The following is a 22,995-nucleotide window of genomic DNA, read 5'->3' on the forward strand; positions in this document are numbered from 1 at the left end:
TAACTGCTACCCTAGTCCTAACCATAATCTAGTCTTCTCAAACCCCCAATTCTATTACGAGTCCTAAATATAGCCCCCCATTCCTAGCATCCAAACCTCTAGGGTGCGGCATGCCCGGACAAGTGTATACAGAGCCACCAAAGAACAAGCAAGCAGAAAGCAAATGGACGGACTCCCGCGGAGTGGAATTTTCGGCACAGAAACCACAGCCCCGCCAACAATCCCAATCCACAAACTCTCCCTGTATAAAAAATAATTCCAAAAAAAAAAAAAAAGTAAAAAAAAAAAGGCGGGGCGCACTGAGCTTTCTTTGCCTCGGGTACTTACAATCCACTGCTGATTACACATTCAGCTTCTCCGCCCGGAGCAAAGCGAAAGAGGAAGCAGATGGGAGCAAAGCGCCCGTGGCTCTGAGCATCCAAGCGTCTCTTTTTTGATTTCTTTGTTCTTCCTGCTCCTTGGCAAAGTGGTCCGCTACAGATTAATGGTGAAAGCTCTAAAAGACTGTGCGAAATCTCTATTAAAGCCACTGCTTTGAGCACCACGCTCAGCACTTCAGCAACCCCCGTACGCAGCGGCCATCTTCTCCTGTTCGGGAGATGAGTTTTTTAAGCAGATGCAAAAAATTCATGAAAATAGAATGGTCTATTCCAGGTACCATAAACAGCTCAGTATTCAATATATAATGTGAAGAAGTGGTTGAAGGTGAGACTAAAGATGAGACTAAATGTGGTAGACCACAGTATCATTTACTAAAATCCTGATGTGCTAAGGTATTTAGAGTTGACTCTCTAGGTGGCAGAAAACCAGAGAAAGAATATTAAGTAGGAGTGAGATATCAACTTACTTCTTTACTCACAGCTCTGTATTTGTCAAAGTTTGGGGGCACTATGATAAGTTGTGGGCAGAGTCTCTTAGCAATAAATCCTGGCATGGCTGCACGAACACCAAACCTCCTTGCAATGTAATTTGAAGTAGACTGAAAAAGAATTGGCCACATAGAGAAAAATAAACAAAAGTAAATGGACATGTTGATCCATGCATTCATAAGAAACACATTATTGATATGCATTTTCAATTCAAGGATATTTCTATTACAGGCCACTCTCTTGAATCACTGAACCCAGAGTTTGACTTTATCCTATCATGGTATGATAATACCATGACCCTTTCTCACCGCTGTCCTTATATTTATAATGTGATACCAGATAGTAATTAAGCTATTCTAATAAAGAGATTCTTTCGTAATTCCAGTAAGTAAACTTCATATTTTTAAATAATTTTTTTTAGTTGTAGTTGGACACAATACCTTTATTTTATTTACTTATTTTTATGTGGTGCTGAGGATTGAACCTAGTGCCTCACACATGCTAGGAGAGCACTCTACCGCTGAGCCACAACCCCAGCCCCCCTGAAAATAAACTTCATTTGTTTTAAGACATACCTGTAATATAGTACATATCCAAGTCTGGATGATAGTGGATGTTGTTATATAAAAAGTAATAGTATAGAATAGTTAATAGGATAGTGCAAATAATTTAAATATTACATAAAAGTCACAGTATAGAAAGTAATAATATAGAATAATACAGGTTGAGTATCATTTATCCAAAGTGCTTGGGAACAAAAGTATTTCAGATTACAGAGTCTTTCAGACTTTAGAATATTTGCACAGATTTTACCAGTTAAGCATCCCTGATCTGGAAATCTAAAATCTAAATGCTCCCAAATCTGAAATTTTTGAGTGATGGATTTTGGATTTCTGGGGATGATAGATCTGTAGTATATTTTTGGATTTGCTCAATTTGGTATTTGGAGAAATTTTTACCTAGAATAACAACTAACAATTGAAGGTCTAACCAAATTAAGTCTCCAAAATGAATTTTTATTTCTCAACACATGAATATATTTTTTGGTAAAACCATTTTGACTAGGAGATGGAACTAAAAAAGAATGAGAGTAAAACAGAGAATATTACTTATTAAATCCTTAGTGATGATATTTGTCAGTAACATATGTCAATCTGGTAGACCACAGTACCATTTACTAAAAAAATTTTTTATCATAAATAGAATCTTTATATGGAATCTCAAGTGAAAATTCAAAGAAAAGCAGAACACAATCTATCAAATGAAGGAATTATCACAAAATATTATTAGTTTTCCTTTAATAAATTTCAAAAGGTATTTTAAAAATCTTGAGAGGGATTAAAACTATGCTAATCCTTGCTCAGTGATCCAAAAAGGAAAATGCAAATCATACTAGAAAGACAAACCAATGCTATAAATATAAATAAGTGTAATGGAACTAATATGAATGCTATATCTAAGTAGAACAGAAACAAAGATTTGAATTCCTCTGTTTGTGGTAGATCATGAATCAGAGCCGTAACAGTTTTACAAGTTACTCAAAAGGTAAGATTTTAGTTCCTTATACCAAATGACTTGCCTTATGACTAACTTTGAACAAAAGCAAGTGTGGTAAATGCTACAGTGTGAGTCCTGAAGCCTAGGTCTTAAGAAGCCTTCAGCTTCTACTCTTGCTTTTTTGTGATCCAGCAAACCATTGCAAAGACCTTGTGGTACATTACTAAAGGATGAGCATGGAGAGAAGAAAGTACAAACATTGGAAGCCACTCTAATCGCTTCTGTGGAAGTGCTAGATATAAGCCATTTTAGATTCTCTGGCTCCAATTAAACAGCCCTAGCTAACCCCAGGTAGAGTTGAGTTATCCCCATTGAACTCTGCACAAATTATAGAATCATGAGAAAAGACATGGTTGTCTATAAACTACTAAAGGGTTTCTTATACAGCACTAGAAAATGCTACAAGTCTAAGTTCCTATTCTTAGAGCCAACTCAGAACATTTCCAAAATCCATTAAATTCACCAAAAGAAGAATTACTGGAATAATCAAATATGCACCATCACACTCACTAATTTGTAGATACACTTTTATGAGTCCACTAAGACAAAAGCAATTATGCTTCAGCTCTTATCAGAAGGGAATTTAATTTAGTTCAGCATACAAAAAGGATAATCTTTGTTAAATATAGCAAATAATCAGGATAGATAGTGTCTGAAAGATTTTTTTTTTTTAGATTTCAAAAGCAGTGGGTTATAGTTCTAACAAGGTTACAGTATGTGTGTATGCATAAAACACACATACATAAATATAGATATTATATTTTATTAATACAATTTTTTTCAAATGTTTTTTGGTGATTTGTAAGAAAGGGGAGTTGAGTACCCTTTCGATAAACATTATTTTAGGACCAGACTTGTCAGTTGTGTGTATACTTATAGGAATAGAGATAGGAAATACACAGATTATAAATTAATAATAATAATAACTCTGTAGGGATTAAGGTATAGCTATCTAAGGCACCAGAAGGAGGCAACAACAGGGAATAACTCTCTTCAGTATGTTTTTCTTTTCTTTTTTTGGTACCAGGGATTGAACCCAGAGGCACTTAACCACTGAGCCACATCCCTAACCCTTTTTTGTATTTTATTTAGAGACAGAGTCTCGCTGAGTTGCTTAGGGCCTTGCTAAGTTGCTGAGGCTGGCTTTGAACTTGTGATCCTCCTGCCTCATCCTCCCAAGCCACTGAGATTATAGGTGTGCCCCACTGTGCCCAGCCATGGTATGTTTCTTTATACCCAAACCCATTTATCTATTCTAGTACTTTTAATTCTCAATACATTTTCAGCCACATATAGCTATTCTGTATCCTGGTCACCTTTACCTTCTATGGTCAAGGAAGAAGTAAAAACAAACAAAAAAAGCAACATAGTGATCAGAAAAATGAAGATTCTGAGAAAAACTATTAAAGTGTGTTCTAAATGTAACATAGTAATAAAATAGCTCACTTTTAGAACTAGGTTGACAAATCTTTTCTGTGAAAGTCCAGATAGTAATCACTTTAAGCTTTATGATCATATTTTTTATTGTAAGTGCTCAATTCTACTCTTTTAGTGAAACAGCAGTAATAAATGGCTGTAACTTTGTTCCAATAAATGTATTTAAAAAGAGGGTGGCAGGGTGAACTTGATCTGTAGGCACAGTATGAAAAATTCTTCTTTAGAATGACATTTCCTTTTTCTTTCTTCTTTAAGTAGAACACTTGTGAAAAAATATAATTTGCCATGAAAAAGAACAATGTCAGTACCATTTTAATAGGTTTGTATTTTGGGCAAGTTATTAATCATTTGAATTTGTTTTCTTTTCAAGTGGAAATAAAAAATAGTACCTTAATGTATGTTGAAAAAACCAACTGAGCATTTATAAAGCACCCAGAAAAATACTCAGCAAATTGGTACACCTCAATAAAAGTTTCTCCCTTTGTGAACTAGTAAGGCCTACTAGAACATGCTATGAAATTCCCTTTCTGTTTTTGATCTTTGCTTACTTACCAACATACTCATTGATCCTACAGCAATGGGTTTATCCTTTAATTCTGGATTGTCCCTCATTTCTACAGCTGCATAGAAAGCATCCATGTCAACATGCACTATGGTATTGTTCAAATCCCGGCCCTGTTCTAATTCCATTGCAAATCTGTCAACCTTAATTAAAAAAAAAAAAAAAAAATCTCCTCTAAGTTCAAGAGTCAAATATACCACAACACAATAATTTTGGGTGATTTAAACTCATCTCTTTCACAACTGGATAGATCTTCCAAACAAAAGCTGAACAAAGAAACTATAGAACTCAATAACAGAATCAATAACATAGACTTAACTGACACATATAGAATATTTCATCCTTCAACGAGTGAATACACTTTCTTCTCAGCAGCACATGAATCCTTCTCTAGAATAGAATATTATGCCACAAAGCATCTCTTAGCAAATATAAAAAGTAGAGATACTACCCTGAATTCTATAAGATCATAATGGAATGAAATTAAAAATCAATGATAAAATAAGAAGTAGAAGCTACTCCAACACCTGGAGACTAAATAATATGCTACTGAATGAACAATGGGATGCAGAAGACATTAGGGAGGAGATTAAAAAAATTCTTAGAGGTGAATGAGAACACTGATACAACATATTGAAATCTCTGGGACACTATGAATGCAGTTCTAAGGGGAAAGTTCATTGCATGGAGTTCATTCCTTAAAAGGAGAAAAACTCAACAAATAAATGACTTCACATTACATCTCAAAGCCCTAGAAAAATAAGAACAAATCTACACCCAAAGCAGCAGAAGACAGGAAATAATTAAAATTAGAGCTGGAATCAATGAAATTGAAACAAAAGAAACAATTGAAAACAATGACAAAACAAAAAGCTAGTTCTTTGAAAAAAATAAATAAAATTGACAGACCCGAGGTCATGCTAACGAAGAGAAGGAGAGAGAAAACCCAAATTACTAACATCTATGATGAAAAAGGAACTATCACAACAGACACTACAGAAATACAGAAGATAATTAGAAATTATTTTGAAAACTTATACTCCAAGAAAATAGAAAAATATTGAAGACACTGACAAACTTCTAGAGTTACATGATTTGCCCAAATTGAATCAGGATGATATACAAATTTAAACAGATCAATTTCAAGTGATAAAATAGTAGATACCATCAAAAGCCTACCAAGAAGAAAAGCCCAGGACCAGATGGAAACATATCTGAGTTCTACAACACCTTGAAAGAAGAACTAATACCATCTTCAATTTATTTCAGGAAATAGAAAAAGTGGGAGCACTTCCGAACTCATTCTTTGAGGCCAATTATCACCCTGATTCCAAAACCTGGCAAAGACAAATGAAAAAAAGAAAACTGCAGACTATTATCTCTATTGAATATAGATGCAAAAATTCTCAATAAAATCCTGGCAAATTAAATAAAGAAAATGTGTCAAAAAGATAGTGCATAACAATCAAGTGGGATTCATCCCAGGGATGCAAGTTTGGTTCAACATACGGAAATCAATAAATGTAATTCATCACATAAATAGACTCAAAGATAAGAACCATATGATCATCTCAATAGATGCAGAAAAAGCATTCAAAAAATATAGCAACCCTTCATGTTTAAAACACTAGAAAAACTTGGGATAAAAGAAACATATCTCAACATCATAAAAGCTATCTATTCTAAGCCCAGGCCAACATCATTCTAAATGGAGAAAAATTGAAAGCATTATTAAAAAACTGTAAAACCTGGAACAAGACAGGGATTCCCTCTCTTACCACTTCTATTTAACATAGTTCTTGAAACACTGGCCAGAGAAATTAGAAGACAGAAATTAAAGAGATACAGATAGGTGAAGAAGAACACAAATAAGCACTATTTGCCGATGATATAATTCTATATTTAGAAGATCCAAAAAATTCCACCAGAAAACTTCTAGAGCTAGTAAATGAATTAAGCAAAGTAGCATAATACAAAATCTACACCCATAAATCAAAGGCATTTCTATATATTAGTGACAAATCCTCTGAAATGGAAATGAAGAAAACTACCCCATTTACAATAGCATCAATAAAATAAAATAAAATACTTGGGAATCAACTTAATGAAAGAGGTGAAAGTTCTCTACAACAAAAACTACAGAATGCTAAAGAAAGAAACCAAAGAAGACCTTAGAAGATGGAAATATCCAACTTGTTCTTGGATGGGCAGAATTAATATTATCAAAATGACCATACTACCAAAAGCACTATACAGACTTAATGCAATTCCCATAAAAATCCCAATGACATTCCTCATAGAAACAAAAAAGGAATCATGAAATTCATCTGGAAAAATAAGAGACCCAGAATAGCTAAAGCAATCCTTAGCAAGAAGAGTGAAGCAGGTGGCATCACTATACCAGACCTTAAACTATACTACAAAGCAATAGTAACAAAAACATCATGGTATTGGCACCAAAATAGACTTGTAGACCAATGGTACAGAATAGAGGACACAGAAACAAACCCACATAATTACAGTTATCTTATATTTGACAAAAACATACATTGGAGAAAAGATAGCCTCTTTAACAAATGGTGTTGGGATAATTGGAAATCCATATGCAACAAAATGAAATTAAACCCCTATCTCTCACTACACACAAAACTAAACTTAAAGTGGATCAAGGATCTAGGAATTAAACCAGAGACACTGTGTCTATTAGAAGAAAAAGTAGGCCCAAATATTCATTATGTCAGATTAGGCCTGACTTCCTTAATAATACTCCTATAGCACAAGAATTAATATCAAGAATCAATAAATGGGATGGATTCAAACTAAAAAGCTTCTTCTCAGCAAAAGAAACAATCAGCAAGGTGAATAGAGATCCTACTAGTTTGGATCAAATCATTACCACACTCATGTCAGATAGAGCACTAATCTCTAGAATATATAAAGAACTCAAAAATCTTAGCACCAATAAAACAAATAACCCAATCAATAAAAGGGCCAAAGAACTGAACAGATACTTCTCAGAAGAGGATATACAATCAATCAACAAATATGTGAAAAAATGTTCAACATCTCTAGCAATTAGAGAAATGCAAATCAAAACCACTCTAAGATATCATCTCACTCCATTCAGAATGGCAGCTATTATGAAGACAAACAACAATAAGTGTTGGTGAGGATGTGGGAAAAAAGGTACACTCATACATTGCTGGTGGGACTGCAAATTGGTGAAGCCAATATGGAAAGCAGTATGGAGAATCCTTGGAAAACTGGGAATGGAACCACATTTGACTCAGCTATCCCACTCCTCAGTATATACACAAAGGACTTAAAAACAGATTACTACAGGGACACAACCACATCAGTATTTATAGCAGCACAATTCACAATAGCTAAACTGTGGAACCAACCTAGATGCCCTTCGGTAGATGAATGGATAAAGAAAATGTGGCATATATAAACAATGGGATATTAGTCAGCATTAAAAGTGAATAAAACCATAGCATTTGCAGGTAAATGGATGGAGTTGGAGAAGATAATGCTTAGTGAAATTAGCCAATCCCCCCCCGCAAAAAAAAAAACAAATGTGGAATGATTTCTCTGATTTAAGGATGTAATCCGTAATCTGCTGCAGGGGGGTGGGATGAAATGGGGGGATTAAATGAACTCCAGGTAGGGCAAANAATTAAAAAAAAAAAAAAAAAAAAGAGTTAACACACTTTAAGACAACATAATATTTAAATATCATTAATCATAACATTAATTTTAATTTAGTAGGCATTTATGTGCCTCCATCCGTTTATGCATCCATACATCCTATGGATGCAAATTTTATGGCTATTCATGAGTGTTTATGGGTATATAATTTATTGTTGTTTATTGAGAATGGTAACTGCTTTTATTTTCACAAATACAGCTTATTCTTTAAAATTTTTTAAAAAAATATTTATTATTTTTTAGTTGTAGTTGGACACAATATCTTTATTTTATTTTTATGTGGTGCTGAGGATCTAACCTAGGGCCTCGCACATACTAGGCGAGGACTCTACCACTGAGCCACAATCCCAGCCCCACAGCTTCTTCTTTTTTTAAAAAAATATTTATTCTTAAGCTTTAGGTGGATACAATATCTTTATTTTACATTTATGTGGTGCTGAGGATCGAACCTAGTGCCTTGCGCATGCTAGGTGAGCACTCTACCACTGAGCCACAAACCCAGCTCCCCATCCCCCCAGCTTATTCTTAAATGTCATTTCTTCACAACTCTTCTCTCCATACTCCCAGGCTATATATATAGTAAGAACTTAATAAATATTTATTGAATGAAGAAGTATTTCAACTGCTTATATCAAATATTCTATTGCTTTATAAATTTGGAGAACTTACTAGTACTGAAAGTTTCAATTTAGGTAAAATAAACAACTCCTATTTGACTCAAAATGTGTCTTAAAATAGCAACAAAGAAAATGTACAACAAAAGATTATACCTCTTTGGCATATCTTGTTATACTGAACAGTAACGTATAACCCAAACACACCAAAGTATAATGTAAAAATTCCCTCTGTAGAACTGCTGTCATTATGCATTTGATAAATGTTAGTTGATACAAATAAAATTTGAAAACTTAAGAAATAATTAATACTTTATAACCTTCAATACATATGTCAAATTATCTTAATCTTTGACTCTTCAGAGAAAAATTGGGCTGAAAAGAATAAAGAGAAACAAAAGGGGGTAGAAATAACCAAAGTAGGCAAGTAAGAAAAGGGTTTATGAAACAGACATACTCATTTATAATTGCTTTTTGTGGCTTGCCTCTGTTAATGTTAAATAATTCCAGCTTTCTGGGTAGCTGAGGGTTACTGTGTGACAATTTTATCTCTGCAATGCGTACGCAAGTTGCCAAAACCATTGAAATAAAATCATAAGAGCATGTAAGGAGCATGGAACAGTGACACATGGTACAAGTTCAATAAATGCAATTTATTACTAAAAGTATGAGCATATAGCTACATAACAAAGCAATCAAAAACAGAGAAAAACAGCCCAAAATTGGCAAGTGCTGGTGAATCCTGGAATAAAATCAACTTCCACCATGTGGAGATCCTTAGAGCAAGTTGTTGTTGTTGTTTGGTACTAGGGATTGAAACCAAGGGCACTCCACCACTGAACCACATCCCTAGCCCTTTCTTGTATTTTATTTAGAGACAGAGTCTCACCAAGTCCCCTACGGCCTCATTAAGTTGTTGAGGCTGGCTTTGAACTCGTGATCCTGCTGCCTCAATCTCCCAGGCTGCTGGGATTACAGGTAAGCACTACCATGCCCCGCTGAGCAAGTTTCTTCGAAGGTGCAAATATAATAGGCATGGTGGCTCACACCTGTAAACATAGCAACTAGGGAGGCTGAGACAGGAAGATTACAAATTTAAGACCAGCCAAGGCAACATAGTGAGAGCCTGCCTCAAAATTATAAGCATTTTTATACATCACTAATGAATCCTCACAAAGAGAAATTAAGAAAACCACCCCATTCACAAAAGCCTCAAAAAAACCCCCAAAAAACAAAAAAACTTGGGAATCAATTTGACAAAAGAGGTGAAAGACCTCTACAAGGAAAACTATAGAACACTAAAGAAAGAAATTGAAAAAGACCTTAGAAGATGAAAAGATATCCCATGCTCTTGGATGGCAGAATTAATGTTGTCAAAATAGCCATACTACCAAAAGTGCTATGTGATACCAATTAAAAAACTCAACGTCATACCTCATAGAAATAGAAAAAACAATCTTGAAACTCATTTGGAAAAATAAGAGACCCAGCATAGCCAAAGAAATCTTTTAGCAAGAAGAGTGAAGCAGGAGGCATCACAATACCAGACGTTAAACAGAGCCATAGTAACAAAAACAGCATGGTATTGGCATCAAAACAGACATGTAGACCAATGGTACAAAATAGAAAACACAGAGACAAACCTGAATAAATACAGTTATCTCATACTAGACAAAGGCACCCAAAACACACATTGGAGAAAAGATAGCCTCTTTAACAAATCATACTGGGAAAACTAGAAATCCATATGTAGCAAAATGAAATTAAACCCCTATCTCTCTCTATGCACAAAACTCAATTCAAAGTGGATCAAGGACCTAGGAATTAGACCAGAGACCCTACACCTAATAGAAGAAAAAGTAGGCCTAAATTTTCATCATGTTGGGTTAGGCCCCTAAAGCGCAAGAAACAAAATCAAGAATCAATAAATGGAATGGAATCAAACTAAAAAGCTTCTTCTCAGCAAAAGAAACAATCAATGAGGTCAAGAGAGAGCCTACATTTTGGGAGCAAATTTTTGCCACATGCACATCAGATAGCGTGCTCATCTCCAGGATATATGAGAACTCAAAATACTTAACACCAAAAAAACAAACAACCCAATCAATAAACGGGTTAAGGAATTGAACACACACTTCTCAGAAGAAGATATACAATCAATCAACAAATATATGAAAAAATGTTCAACATCTATATTAATCAGAGAAATGCGAATCAAAACTACTCTAACATTTCATCTCCAGTCAGAACAGCAATAATCAAGAATAATAAGCAAAAATAAGTGTTGTGAGGATGTGAGGAAAAAGGCACGCTTACACATTGCTGGTAGGACTGCAAATTGGTACAGTCAATCTGGAAAGCAGTACAGAGATTCCTTAGAAAACTTGGAAAGGAACCACCGTTTGACCCAGCTATCTCACTCCTCACTCTATACCCAAGGGACTTAAAAAGAGCATAGTACAGTGACACAGATACATCAACGTTTATAGCCACAGAATTCACAATAGCAAAACTGTAGAACCAATCTAAATGCCCTTCAATAGATGAATGAATAAAGAAACTGTGGCATATACACACAATGGAATATTACTGAGCAAGAAAAGAGAATAAAATTCTGGCATTTGAAGGTAAATGGATGTAGTTAAAGAATATCATGCTAAGTCAAGTAAGCCAATCCCAAAAAACCAAAGGCCAAATGTTTTCTCTGATAAGCGGATGTTAATCCATAATGGGGAGGGGCACAGGATGAGTGGAAGAACTTTGGATTGGGAAAAGGGGAGGGAGTAGAGAAGTCATTGGGGATAGGAAGGATGGTGGAATGAGACAGACATCATTACCCTAGGTACATGTACGATTACATGAATGGTGGGACCCTATTTCGTGTACAACCAGAGAAGTGAAAAATTCTGCTCCATTTGTGTATAACGAATCAAAGAGCATTCTGCTGTCATGTATAACTGGGGATGGAGCTTAGTGGTTGACTGCTTGTTTGGTATGCACAAGAATCTGGGTTCGATCCCCGGAACCATCCTGCCATGCACACACAAAGTGGAGAGGCACAAAGGTACACATTGTATGTAGCTTTTCCCCCCATGCTGGACTTCCCTTATCTCCACTTTGCAGAATTTTTTTTCATGGCCTTCCTTCTTAGCATTATTGTGACACTAGCTGTTCACTAGCCATAGATTAAAATTATAATTTCTTTTTTAGAAACAATCACCCTGAATCGCATTTGTCTGTAGCAGCCACAGTAAGAATCTCCAGAGGGCCTGCTCCTGTTTAGTCTACAAGTCACTGAAAGACTTGAGGTGTTCTGTGCTTTCCTCAAGCTGTTCCTTTGTCTAGAAAGCCTTTCCTACCTGTCACAAGGCTTCAAGGATCAGCTTACATATCTCTCTGTAATTTAACTGGATCTTTTTCCTTTGTGTCAGATAAGTTAATATTCCTTCATTTGTATTCCTGCTCTTATCATGGCACTTATTGTATTAGATGCTGAATTTTGAGTACCTTCAGGAGAAAGTTCTTATCTACCAGTAAATCCTTCCCCACAGAAGAGACAGGAGGGGAGGCTGGTAGGAGAAATTAAATTTGTATCAATATATTATTAAATTTGTATCAATATATAACTTTAATATATTAAAGTTGTTTTTTTAAAAAAGTAGTATTAGAAAAATTTTGGAGAAGGTTAACTTCTTGCAGTGAGACACTGTACGTAACAAAAGGAACTTTTCAATTTTATCCTGATTTATCATCCTGATTTAAACTGTTTCTTCTGGCAGTGTTCATTTTGGACTTGAGAATGGCATCCTGACTAGATGTAAACAAATCATGAAGACTAGTAAAAACAGGGTAGACTAAAAGCTAATCTACAACCCAGATAATATGCCTAGGATATGAGTAGAGTGAGAGTGAGGGAGTGGCATCTGAAATAATTTGGCCTGAAATTATCCAGAAAACTAAAAGACAATAAATAGAAAGCAAACCATATGGTAAAAATTCTCTTACGACTCATATATTAATTCTATGACAATTTCTTTGGCAATGTATTCTCTTTTCTTAATTTAAGTGTGCAGTTGCCAAAAGGAAACCTCCCCACTGCATGACTCATACATTCCACTTTCCTTTACTATCTCTCATTAGTCACCCTTGTCTGAACTTTTCTTTTTACATCTACCAGATGCACACCACCACTGTTTTTTTTAGTTTTTTTCTACTTAAGTTCTCACATTTCCCTTTCTTCTATTTTCCCTCCCAATGATTTTCAAGCTCTGATCTGAGTCTGTAACATGCACCTTGTTCCCTCTGTCACTGCTGAGAATCAGTGTGTGTCACATGGGGTTAAATATAAGGGCTTTGGTTTAGGTCCCAGCACTGCCACTCATTAGTTATATGACAGTGGATAGATTAACCGCTCTCTCATCACTACTTTCTTTATTTATAAAGTGGGACTACACTAACTTCCAAAAGTCATTGAAAAGAATTAAGAGCCACTAATGTGATGAACTTATCTAAGGATACAGTAAGGATTTAACAATAATACCTCTAATTTTAAAAGTACAAGTGACATTTATTGAGTATATTATGTCAAATAATATGCTAAGTGCTTCTTAAATTAATCCATTTAATTATCAAAGTAATTCTGTGATTATAATTATTATTCCTATTTTTTTTTAGATTTTTTAGTTGTAGATGGACACAATACCTTCATTTTATTTATGTTTTTATGTCGTGCTGAGGATCAAACCCAGGACTTCACACATGCTAGGCAAGTGCTCTACCACTGAGCTCAACCCCAGCCCCCTATTACTCCTATTTTATAGATGAGGAAACTAAAGTTCAGTAAGATTAATTTTCCCTGAGTTATACAGCTGGTAAATGGTAAAGCTAGACCTGGAAACAAGTTTACTCCAAAGCATATGTCCTTTCTATTATCTTATGATGCTTCCCTAAAATAGATTTTTTAAAGTCTTTAACATTTAAGTTCAAGTAAGTTCAAAAAGAATACTAATGGTGTATTTCATATCCATAATTATCTTATTTACTTAAAAAAAAAACCTCCCATTTCTATTACATTTAGAGGACTATTTTAGAAATAATGCTGCTTTTTTTGTTTTTGGTACTGGGGATTGAACCCAGTACCACCCACCACAACCCCAGCCCTTTTTGTATTTTATTTAGAGACAGGGTCTCACTGAGTTGCTTAGGGCCTCACTAAGTTGCTGAGGCTGACTTTGAACTTCTGATCCTCCTGCCTCAGCCTCCCAAACACCTGGGATTATAGGTGTGTGCCACCATGACCAGCTGAAACTAATGCTTTTAATTGCTTGACTTGGTATTTCTTTAAAGACTACTGAGGGAGTATGAGTTAATAAAGTCCATTGTTAAAATGCACAAAATGTACTGATTTGCTGTGTAGTTGCCATTTAATATAACATGGATATTTGTTTATGGACTTATATTGTTATGAATATTTTGGCAGTGATAACAATAATTGTGTCTTTAGGAGGTCTAATGAGGGTAGGATAGGGTGGAAAAACTTAGGTTCTGGATGAACATCCTGGGAGTTCATGCCTGCAGAAGTTACTTACCTCAGGCGGACTAGCAATAGTTCACATTACCGTATCACACAAATAAAATCTAGCACTTGGCAAATTTTAGACTTGAAAATAGAAACACACTTCCCATGAAAACATCTCTGTTCTTGCAGACCTTCTTGACTCTTTAGGACTTCCTCAATCTCCTCCTGTTTATACAATTTCTTTTAGAGGAAGCTCAAGAAATGAAACAATTCAACAATCAACATAAAACACATTTCCTGTCATTCCTGTTGCAAAAGATGCCAGAGAGCCTCCCATGAAACAGTTGACTAAAACTGGAACAAAATCTGCACTTCTCTATACAAATGAAAGGCATTTTCATTCCTTCAGATTATTAGCATATTTAAGAGTAAACTTAAAAAATAGTATGAACAGCTAAAAGTTGTTAGCACCGCTCCCATGTACTTTATATCTTTAAAACTTACATTAAAAATATTTGTAGGGCTGGGGCTGTGGTTCAGTGGCAGAGTGCTTGCCTAGCACATATGAGGCACTGGGTTCAATCCTTAGCACCACATACAAATAAATAAATACCCTAGTACACGTATGAAGACATGAAGGATGTGACTCTACTTTGTGTACAACCAGAGATATGAAAATTGTGCTCTATCTGTGTAATATGGATTGTAATGCATCCTGTTGTCACATATAACAAATTAAAATCAAATAAATAAGTAAATAAATAAATAAAAGTTCTGAAACATTAAAAAAATTTGTAGACTACAGATCAATAAAACTTGCCAAAAATGTCCGCAAAGTATACTGCTTAAGAAATAAGATAACTTTAAAAACTATGTTGTTTTGGATAGAATGAAATTTTTTAAAAAACTTAGTTTATCTGAAAAAGAAACTGCAAGAGAAAAAGAAAAAAAAAGTTGAAAGAAGAGTTATGAGGAAGAATATTAAACTATATTTTTAATTTTAAATAACTAAAATTATATGGTACTGATAAAGAAAAAGAGTCAATTGATTAGAAGAGAGAGTCTAGAAATAAATAAAAGTGTAATGGGAATATAGTATTTGAAAGTATCTCATTTCAATTCAGTGGAGAAAGATCTTATGGTTCAATAAATGGTGTTGGGACAATTGAATCACCATTTAGGCAAAATATAATAACCTTTAAGAAAAAAAGTACTTCATACCTTATATCAAAGCAAATTCTACAAAGAGTGAAACAACAAGCCACAGACTAGGAGAAAATATTTGCAAAAGACATAACTGATACAGGACCATTATCTAAAATATACAAAGAATTTTAAAAACTTAACAATAAGAAAACAAAACTACCTGATTAAAAAGTGGGCCAAACAATTTAATAGACACCTCACCAAAAAAGATAATACAGGTGGCAAATAAGTATATAAAAAAAAGATGCTCGAAATCATATGCCATCAGGGAAATGCAAATTAAAAACAATGAGAGACCACTATTCTATATATCAATTGGAATAACTAAAATCTAAAATATTTGAAACAGTAAATATTGGTATGAATGTGTCATTGCTGGCGGGAATGCAAAATAGTACAGACACTTTGGAAGAGAGTTTAGAAATTTCTTTTAAAACTAAACAGTTTCTTACCATATGATCCAACAATTACCCTCTTTAGCATTTACTAAAAGGAATTGAAAACACGTCCACACAGAGACCCTGCATATGTATGTTTGTAGTAGCTTATTCTTAATTGCCAAAACTTGGAAGTAATCAACCTGCTCCTCAGTAGGCAAACAGATAAATAAACTGGTACATCCAGATGATGGGATGGAATAATATTCAGCACATAAAAGAAATGAGCTATCAAGCCATGAACAGACATGCAGTGATCTTAAAGGCATACCATAAGTGGAATAAGCCAATTTGAAAAGGTTTCATGCTGTATGATTCCGACTATCGCCGCAAAGGTAAATCTTTGAAAGTATTAGAAAGACCAGTGATTGATTGCCAAAGGTTAATAAAAGGGAAGGATAAATAGGCAGAGTCTAAAGGATTTTAAGGATAGTAAAACTGCTCTGTACGCTATGATAGTGAATACATGTCATTATAAATTTGTCCAAACCTATAAATTGTACAACACAAATAATGATTTATTGATTTTAGGTGATAATGATGTGCCAATGTAGGGTCATTAGTTATACCAAATGTACCAATCTATGGGGGATGATACTAGTCAGGGAGGTAATGCCTGTGTGGGGCAGGGGTATATGGGAAATCCACCTTCTGTTCAATTTTGCTGTGAACTCAAAACAGCACTAAAAACAAAGTCTTAAAAAAATGGATGTGATTATATAAACATTTTTAATTTTGTAGGGAAAAAACTCATGCAAAATTAAAAGACAACATACTGGAAACATATTTATATCAAATGGCAAGAGAAAAACCCTAAAGATATGATAAGATCTTATAAATCAAGAGAAATGGATATAAACTCCCTAGAAATATGGAGAAATGTGGGCAAAGGATATTGCTTCAGACTGCTAGTTGAAGCTCCAAATCCTTCCTTCATTCCATAGTAACGTATTTTTAGCTGGGCACATAGCCATCCAGCTAGAGAATATATATTACAGATTATCTTGCAGTTATTTTTTTTTTTGGGGGGGGGGGCCTGTAATTTAAACTACTGCCAAAAGAATGTGGGTTTAAGCAATGTGTGTAACTTTTTTTTTTACTTGTTTAATAGCAAACTACTTAGTTTTGATATTTTTCTCCCAGTCTTTCTTCCTTACCAAGAAATGGAATATGGATTAGAGATAATCCAGTTTTGTAAATCCAAGTAAGGATAATACCAGGAGATGAAAGAACAACATGATTTATAGAATCTGGGTCTGTCAACTACTATGGTACCCCACGAGTTGTGGCCACTTACATATATGTGAGAAAGAAATAGCCTTATCTTATTTCAAGTACATTTTTGGGTTTCTTGTGCCAGCTACTTGACCTACATCCTCACAAACAGAATAAAAGGGGACAGTCTCACAATAAGAAAATAAGAATGGCTAAAGTGTGAAAAGATTACTTTTTATGGTATAACAAAAGGAAGATAAATGAAAACAACCATGAGGTAATATTTTGGACACTGTAAAATCAAAACCTAAAAGATGATAAAACTGATAAAATCTAGGTCTAAAAAGTATGTGGGGAACAAACAATAAATGGGCCAACAAACTGAACAGACACTTCTCGGAAGGTGATATACAATCAATCAACAAATATATGAAAAAATGTTCAACATCTCTAGCAATTAGAGAAATAATCAAAACTGCTCTAAGATTTCATCTCACTCCAGTCAGAATGGCAGCTATCAAGAATACAAACAACAATAAATGTTGGCGAGGATGTGGGGAAAAAGGAACACTCATACATATTGCTGGTGGGACTGCAAAATGGTGCAACTAATATGGAAAGTAGTAGGAGACTCACTGGAAAACCTGGAATGGAAACACCATTTGACCCAGCTATCCCACTCATTGGTTTATACCCAAAGGACTTAAAAAAACAGCATACTACAGCCATATAAATGTTTATAGCAGCACAATTCACAATAGCTAAATTGTGGAATCAACCCAGATGCCCTTCAGTAGATAAATGGATAAAGAAAATGTGGTATATACACACAATGGCATATTACTTAGCAATAAAAGAGAATACAATCATGCCATCTGCAGGTAAATGGATGGGAGTTGGAGAATACAATGCTAAGAGAAGTTAGCCAATCCCAAAACACCAAATGCCGAATGTTTTCTGACATAAGGAGACTAATTCATAGTGAGATTGGGAGAGGGAGCATGGGAAGATTAGACCAACTCTAGATAGGGCAAAGGGAGAAAGCGGGAGGGAGGGGACAAAAGGGTTATTAAAAAGATGGTGGGGGCTGGGGATGTGGCTCAAGCGGTAGCGCGCTCACCTGGCATGCGTGCGGCCCGGGTTCGATCCTCAGCACCACATACAGACAAAGATGTGTCCGCCAAATATTAAAAATAAATATTAAAAATTTAAAAAAAAAAAAAAAAAAAAAAAGATGGTGGAATGAGATGGACATCACTACCCTAAGTACATGTATAAAGAAGACACAAATGATGTGAATATACTTTTATACAAGCAGAGATATGAAAAATTGTGCTCTATATATGTAATATGAATTGTACTGAATTCTGCTGTCATATATAACAAATTAGAATAAAAAATTTTTTAAAAAGAGCATAATTGTGATGTACTCATTTTATATACATCATTGGACAGTATTTTTAATGTTTATTTAGTATATTTGTACATACTCTATGTGTAAGTTTGATCTAGAATTTTTTGGGGAGACTGTCATTATCTAACTTTGATATCAAAACTAAAATAACCTAATAAAGGAGAATTTTACTCTTAAAAAAAGTATGTGAAGAAAACAATACTTACAATATTGAAAATGTAAAATAGTACCATCTATGGTGAAAATAACTACACTAGAGTGCAAAGATAGATAACAAGAATGATCACCACAGGGTTGTTCTAAAACAAAAAAAACTGGAACCAAAGTAGGGTAAAATAAATAAAATTATGTTACTTACATACAGTGGAATGCTAAGAACCATTAAAAATGATGATCTAACAGACAAATCATCTTTTGTCACTACAGTATAATATTTAAAATTATCCTGTGCTTTAGAAAAGCATATATCAAAAATGATACATAGTTTAGGAAAGAAAACATAATTTATGATCCCTGAATTCTATCACAAGAAAGATTTCATTGCATATTAATTAATATTATAATTTTATTATTATGTATAGTGTAATGCTTTAGCATTGAATCAGATTTTGAAAAGAGAGTAAACTTGTCTAGCTATGAATTTAGCTTTATTAGCAGAAATGTGACTGCTTTGAATTGTCAATCTACCACATGGTGCCCTGAACCTTGGTTCCTATTACTTACTATTCCACAATTACTATAGAAAACAAGAATGATCACCACAGGGTTGTTCTAAAACAAAAAATCTCACCAAGTTGCTGAGACTGGCCTAGAACGTCCAGTCCCTTGGTTCCTTCCTAACTTTTCTAATAAAATAACTCTTTTTTTTTTTTTTTTTTTTTGGTACTGGGGCACGCACTTTACCACTGAACCACATCCCCAGCCCATTTTATTTTTTATTTTGAGACAAGAGCTCACTAAATTGCTTAGGGCCTTGCTTAGTTGTTGAGTCTGGCCTTGATTTTGCAATCCTCCTGCTTCAACCTCCAAGTTGCTGGAATTACACGTGTGTGACACAGAGCCCAGATCTAATGAAATAACTCTTAATAGCATAGGGAACTCTAAGTTGTTTATTCTCCCTAAATACTGGAGAAATCTAAAGTCTCCATGTTTTTAGAAACTTTGTGTTTTATTTTTAAAATTCAGGTACATTTGTCATATTTATATATATATGTATATATGTGTGTGTATGTACATATATGTATATATGTGTGTGTATGTATGTGTGTGTTTTACTATAAAATGGTTATGTTTTAAATTACTTTCTTTTTTATTTATTTATTTTGGTGGTGGTACTGGGGATGAACCCAGAGGCCCTCTATCACCAAGCCACATCCCCAAATCTTTTCTACTTTTTTTACTACCTATGGTGAAAATAACTACTTTAGAGTGCAAAGATAGAGAATACGAATGATCTAAAACAAAAAAACTCATCAAGTTGCTGAGACTGGCCCAGAACTTGCAGTTCCTCCACCTCAGCTTCCTGAGTCAGTGGGATTATAGGTATGAGCCTGCTTAAGTTGCCTTTTAATTTAATTAGTTAATATGTTCCTCCAAATCCTTTTCTGCAAAATCAGCATTACAGAAAATATGCCAATTTATCCTGTGGCCTTTTCTAGTGGCAAAGCATGCCTATAATTTAAAAAAAAACACAAGTTTTGGGTTGAATCCTAGCTCTGGCAACTACCTGTCCTATGAGGCTGGTAAGTTATTTAATTAAGACTCCATTTATTCTTCAGTATAATGGAGGTAATAAAGTCTAGATGTAGAATCTCTGTAAATGAGTATGACAATGCTTAGCAAAGTAAGTACACTTGCTGAATGTGTATGTTTTACAATATAATGAAACTTAGCTTTCTATACTTTACAATATAATGAAAACTTAGATTTCATCTTATTTGAAGTTATGACTCAAAAACAACATATTTTAAAGGCCAATTACTATTCCACCAACTTCCACTTTAACAATTGAATTAATACCTGTAATTGTGCTTTCCTTAGTTGCTGGCTGGTAATTTGAGCTTTTTGTTGCATCATATTTTTAATTCGTTGGTTGACTTGTTTTTCCTTCTTGAGTTCATTTCCATAATATTTGGATCCCTATGGAGAAAATAAATCATAAGAAATATGTCTGAAGGAAAGCATTATTATAGTATACCTTGTTGGCTAAGAGTACAGACTCTGGAATCAAATGAACTGAATTCAAACTTAGCTCTACCATTTACTAGATGGGTGAACCAGCTAGTAAGAAATTACTTATTCTTTGTTTCCTTACCTATAAAATATATTCATTAATCATAGAATTAATAAATTCTAAATCACAGAATTATTGTGCTGAGTACAGATCTGCATTCAGAACAGAATACTTTGTCCTAGGTAGAATCCACAGGCCATATCCAAGACCTTATTTAGCTGAGTCATCAGTTATCTCCACCAAAGTTTTAACATAAATGACCAAGTGGATGATGATCTATAATAAGGGGTGGGAGGCATGGGAACGATGAAGGAACTTTGGGTAAAGCAAAGAGGAAAGTGGGGAAGAGAGGGGGCAATAGGGTAGGAAAGATGATGGAATGAGACAGGTATCATTACCCTAGGCACATGTATGATTGCATGAATAGTGTGACTCTACATCATATACAACCAGAAAAATGAAAAGTAGTGCTCTATCTGTGTACAATGAATCGAAAAACATTCTACTATCATGTATAACTAATTAGAACAAATAAAAAAATAATAAAAATGCAAAAATATACCTTAAAGCTATTTATCATTCCACCACTCAACATATCCATTCTAACATTGAACATAGTCTCTATCCACTTATCAGGTTGACAGACACTAGATTATTTCTACTTTTTGACTATTATGAAAAATGCTGTTAAGAACATTTGGGTATATGTTTTTGTGTGGACATACATTGCCATTCTTCTTGGCTATGTACCTAGGAGTTGAATTTCTGAGTCATACTTAACCTTTTGAGGAACTGACAGATTATTTTCCAAAGTGACTGAACCATCATACAATCCCACCAACAACATATGAGAGTTCCAGTTTCTCTACATCCTTGTCAACATTTGTGATCATCTGTCTTATTTATTATAGCTTTCTGGATAGCAGTGTGAATAGTATCTCATTGAAGTTTTAAAATTTGTATTTCCTTAATGATATTGAGCATATTTTCATGTATTTATGAACCATATGCAAATTTTCTCTACTGAAATACCTACTCATATTTTTGCCCATATTTTTATTGGGTTGTTTGTTAAAGCTATAAGCTACATTATACTACTACTTCAGCTTGGCAAATCCATAAGTTTGATAATACAATCTGTTAGTGCAATTCTGGTATTAGTAATACACACGCACACATATCAGTGGTAGAAGTAAAAATTGATACAATCAATGTTTGATGATTTAATAACTCACAAAAATTATACATTAATATATTTTTTCATGCTATCTGTACTTTTGTGCAGCAATTCTACTTCTAGGAATCTCTCCTAGAGGTATACTTGTACACATGCAAGGTTATGAAGTATAAGGTTATTCAGCGTGTATTATTTATAAAAATTAAAGTCTAGAAATGACTTACATGTCCATCAGTAAAGATTCTGACTGGATTAATAAATTATACCCACACATGTGAGCATAAACAACAATACAGATCTTTACTTAGAAAGACCTTCAATTATAAAAACTGAAAACAAAACAAAATATTTGCAGTTATTTGGGGGCTAGGAATGTGGTTCAATGGTAAAGTGATTGCCTAGCATGCTAGAGGACCTGGGTTCAATCCCCAGCACCACAAAAACAAAAGACAGAAAACCAACCAATTATAGTACTCTCCTGTTGGGGTTAAAAAAGAAAAGAGCAGGGGCTGGGATTGTAGCTCAGCAGTAGAGCACTCGTCTAGCATGGGCGGGACCAGGGTTCGATCCTCAGCACCACATAAAAAATAATAAAGGCATTGTGTTGTGTTCATCTACACCAAAAAAAATAAGTATTAAAAAAAAAGAATTAAAAAAAAAGAAAAAAGAAAAGAGCAGCTGGGTGCAGGGCCACAAGCTTGTAATCCTGGCTATTCAAGAGGCAGAAGCAGGGTTGGGTTTGTAGCTCAGTGGTAGCGCACTTGCCAAGCACATGTGAGGTACTAGGTTTGATCTCAGCACCACCTAAAGATAAATAAATAAAGTAAAGGTATTATGTCTTTCTATAACTAATTTTTTTTTTTTTAAAAAAGAGGCTGAAGCAAGAAGATTCCAAGTTTGAGACTCTGTCTCAAAAGGTTAGGGATGTAGCTTAGTGGTAGAGTTATTGCCTAGCATGAGCAATGGTCTCAATTCCCAGGACCTCCAAATAAAAATAAAAACACACCAAAACAAAATAAGAAAAAAAAAAAAAAAAAAAAAACTT

General features: G+C 34.3%; 1 protein-coding gene across 8 annotated transcripts in view; it reads right to left on the reverse strand.

Moving 5' to 3' along the window:
- Polk (DNA polymerase kappa) overlaps positions 1-22,995 on the reverse strand; it is a 68,147-nt gene that overhangs the window by 24,651 nt on the left and 20,501 nt on the right. For all 8 annotated transcript variants that reach the window (XM_048800124.1, XM_048800127.1, XM_048800121.1 and 5 more), the window contains 3 exons: positions 20,560-20,679; positions 4,416-4,568; positions 848-979 (listed from right to left, as the gene is read on the reverse strand). In XM_048800124.1, the coding sequence (XP_048656081.1) occupies positions 848-979; positions 4,416-4,568; positions 20,560-20,679 (405 nt within the window). The remainder of the gene's footprint in view (positions 1-847; positions 980-4,415; positions 4,569-20,559; positions 20,680-22,995) is intronic.

The sequence above is a fragment of the Marmota marmota genome, unplaced genomic scaffold (assembly GCF_001458135.2).
Source record: "Marmota marmota marmota unplaced genomic scaffold, marMar, whole genome shotgun sequence".
In the NCBI taxonomy this organism is placed as follows: Eukaryota; Metazoa; Chordata; class Mammalia; order Rodentia; family Sciuridae; genus Marmota; species Marmota marmota.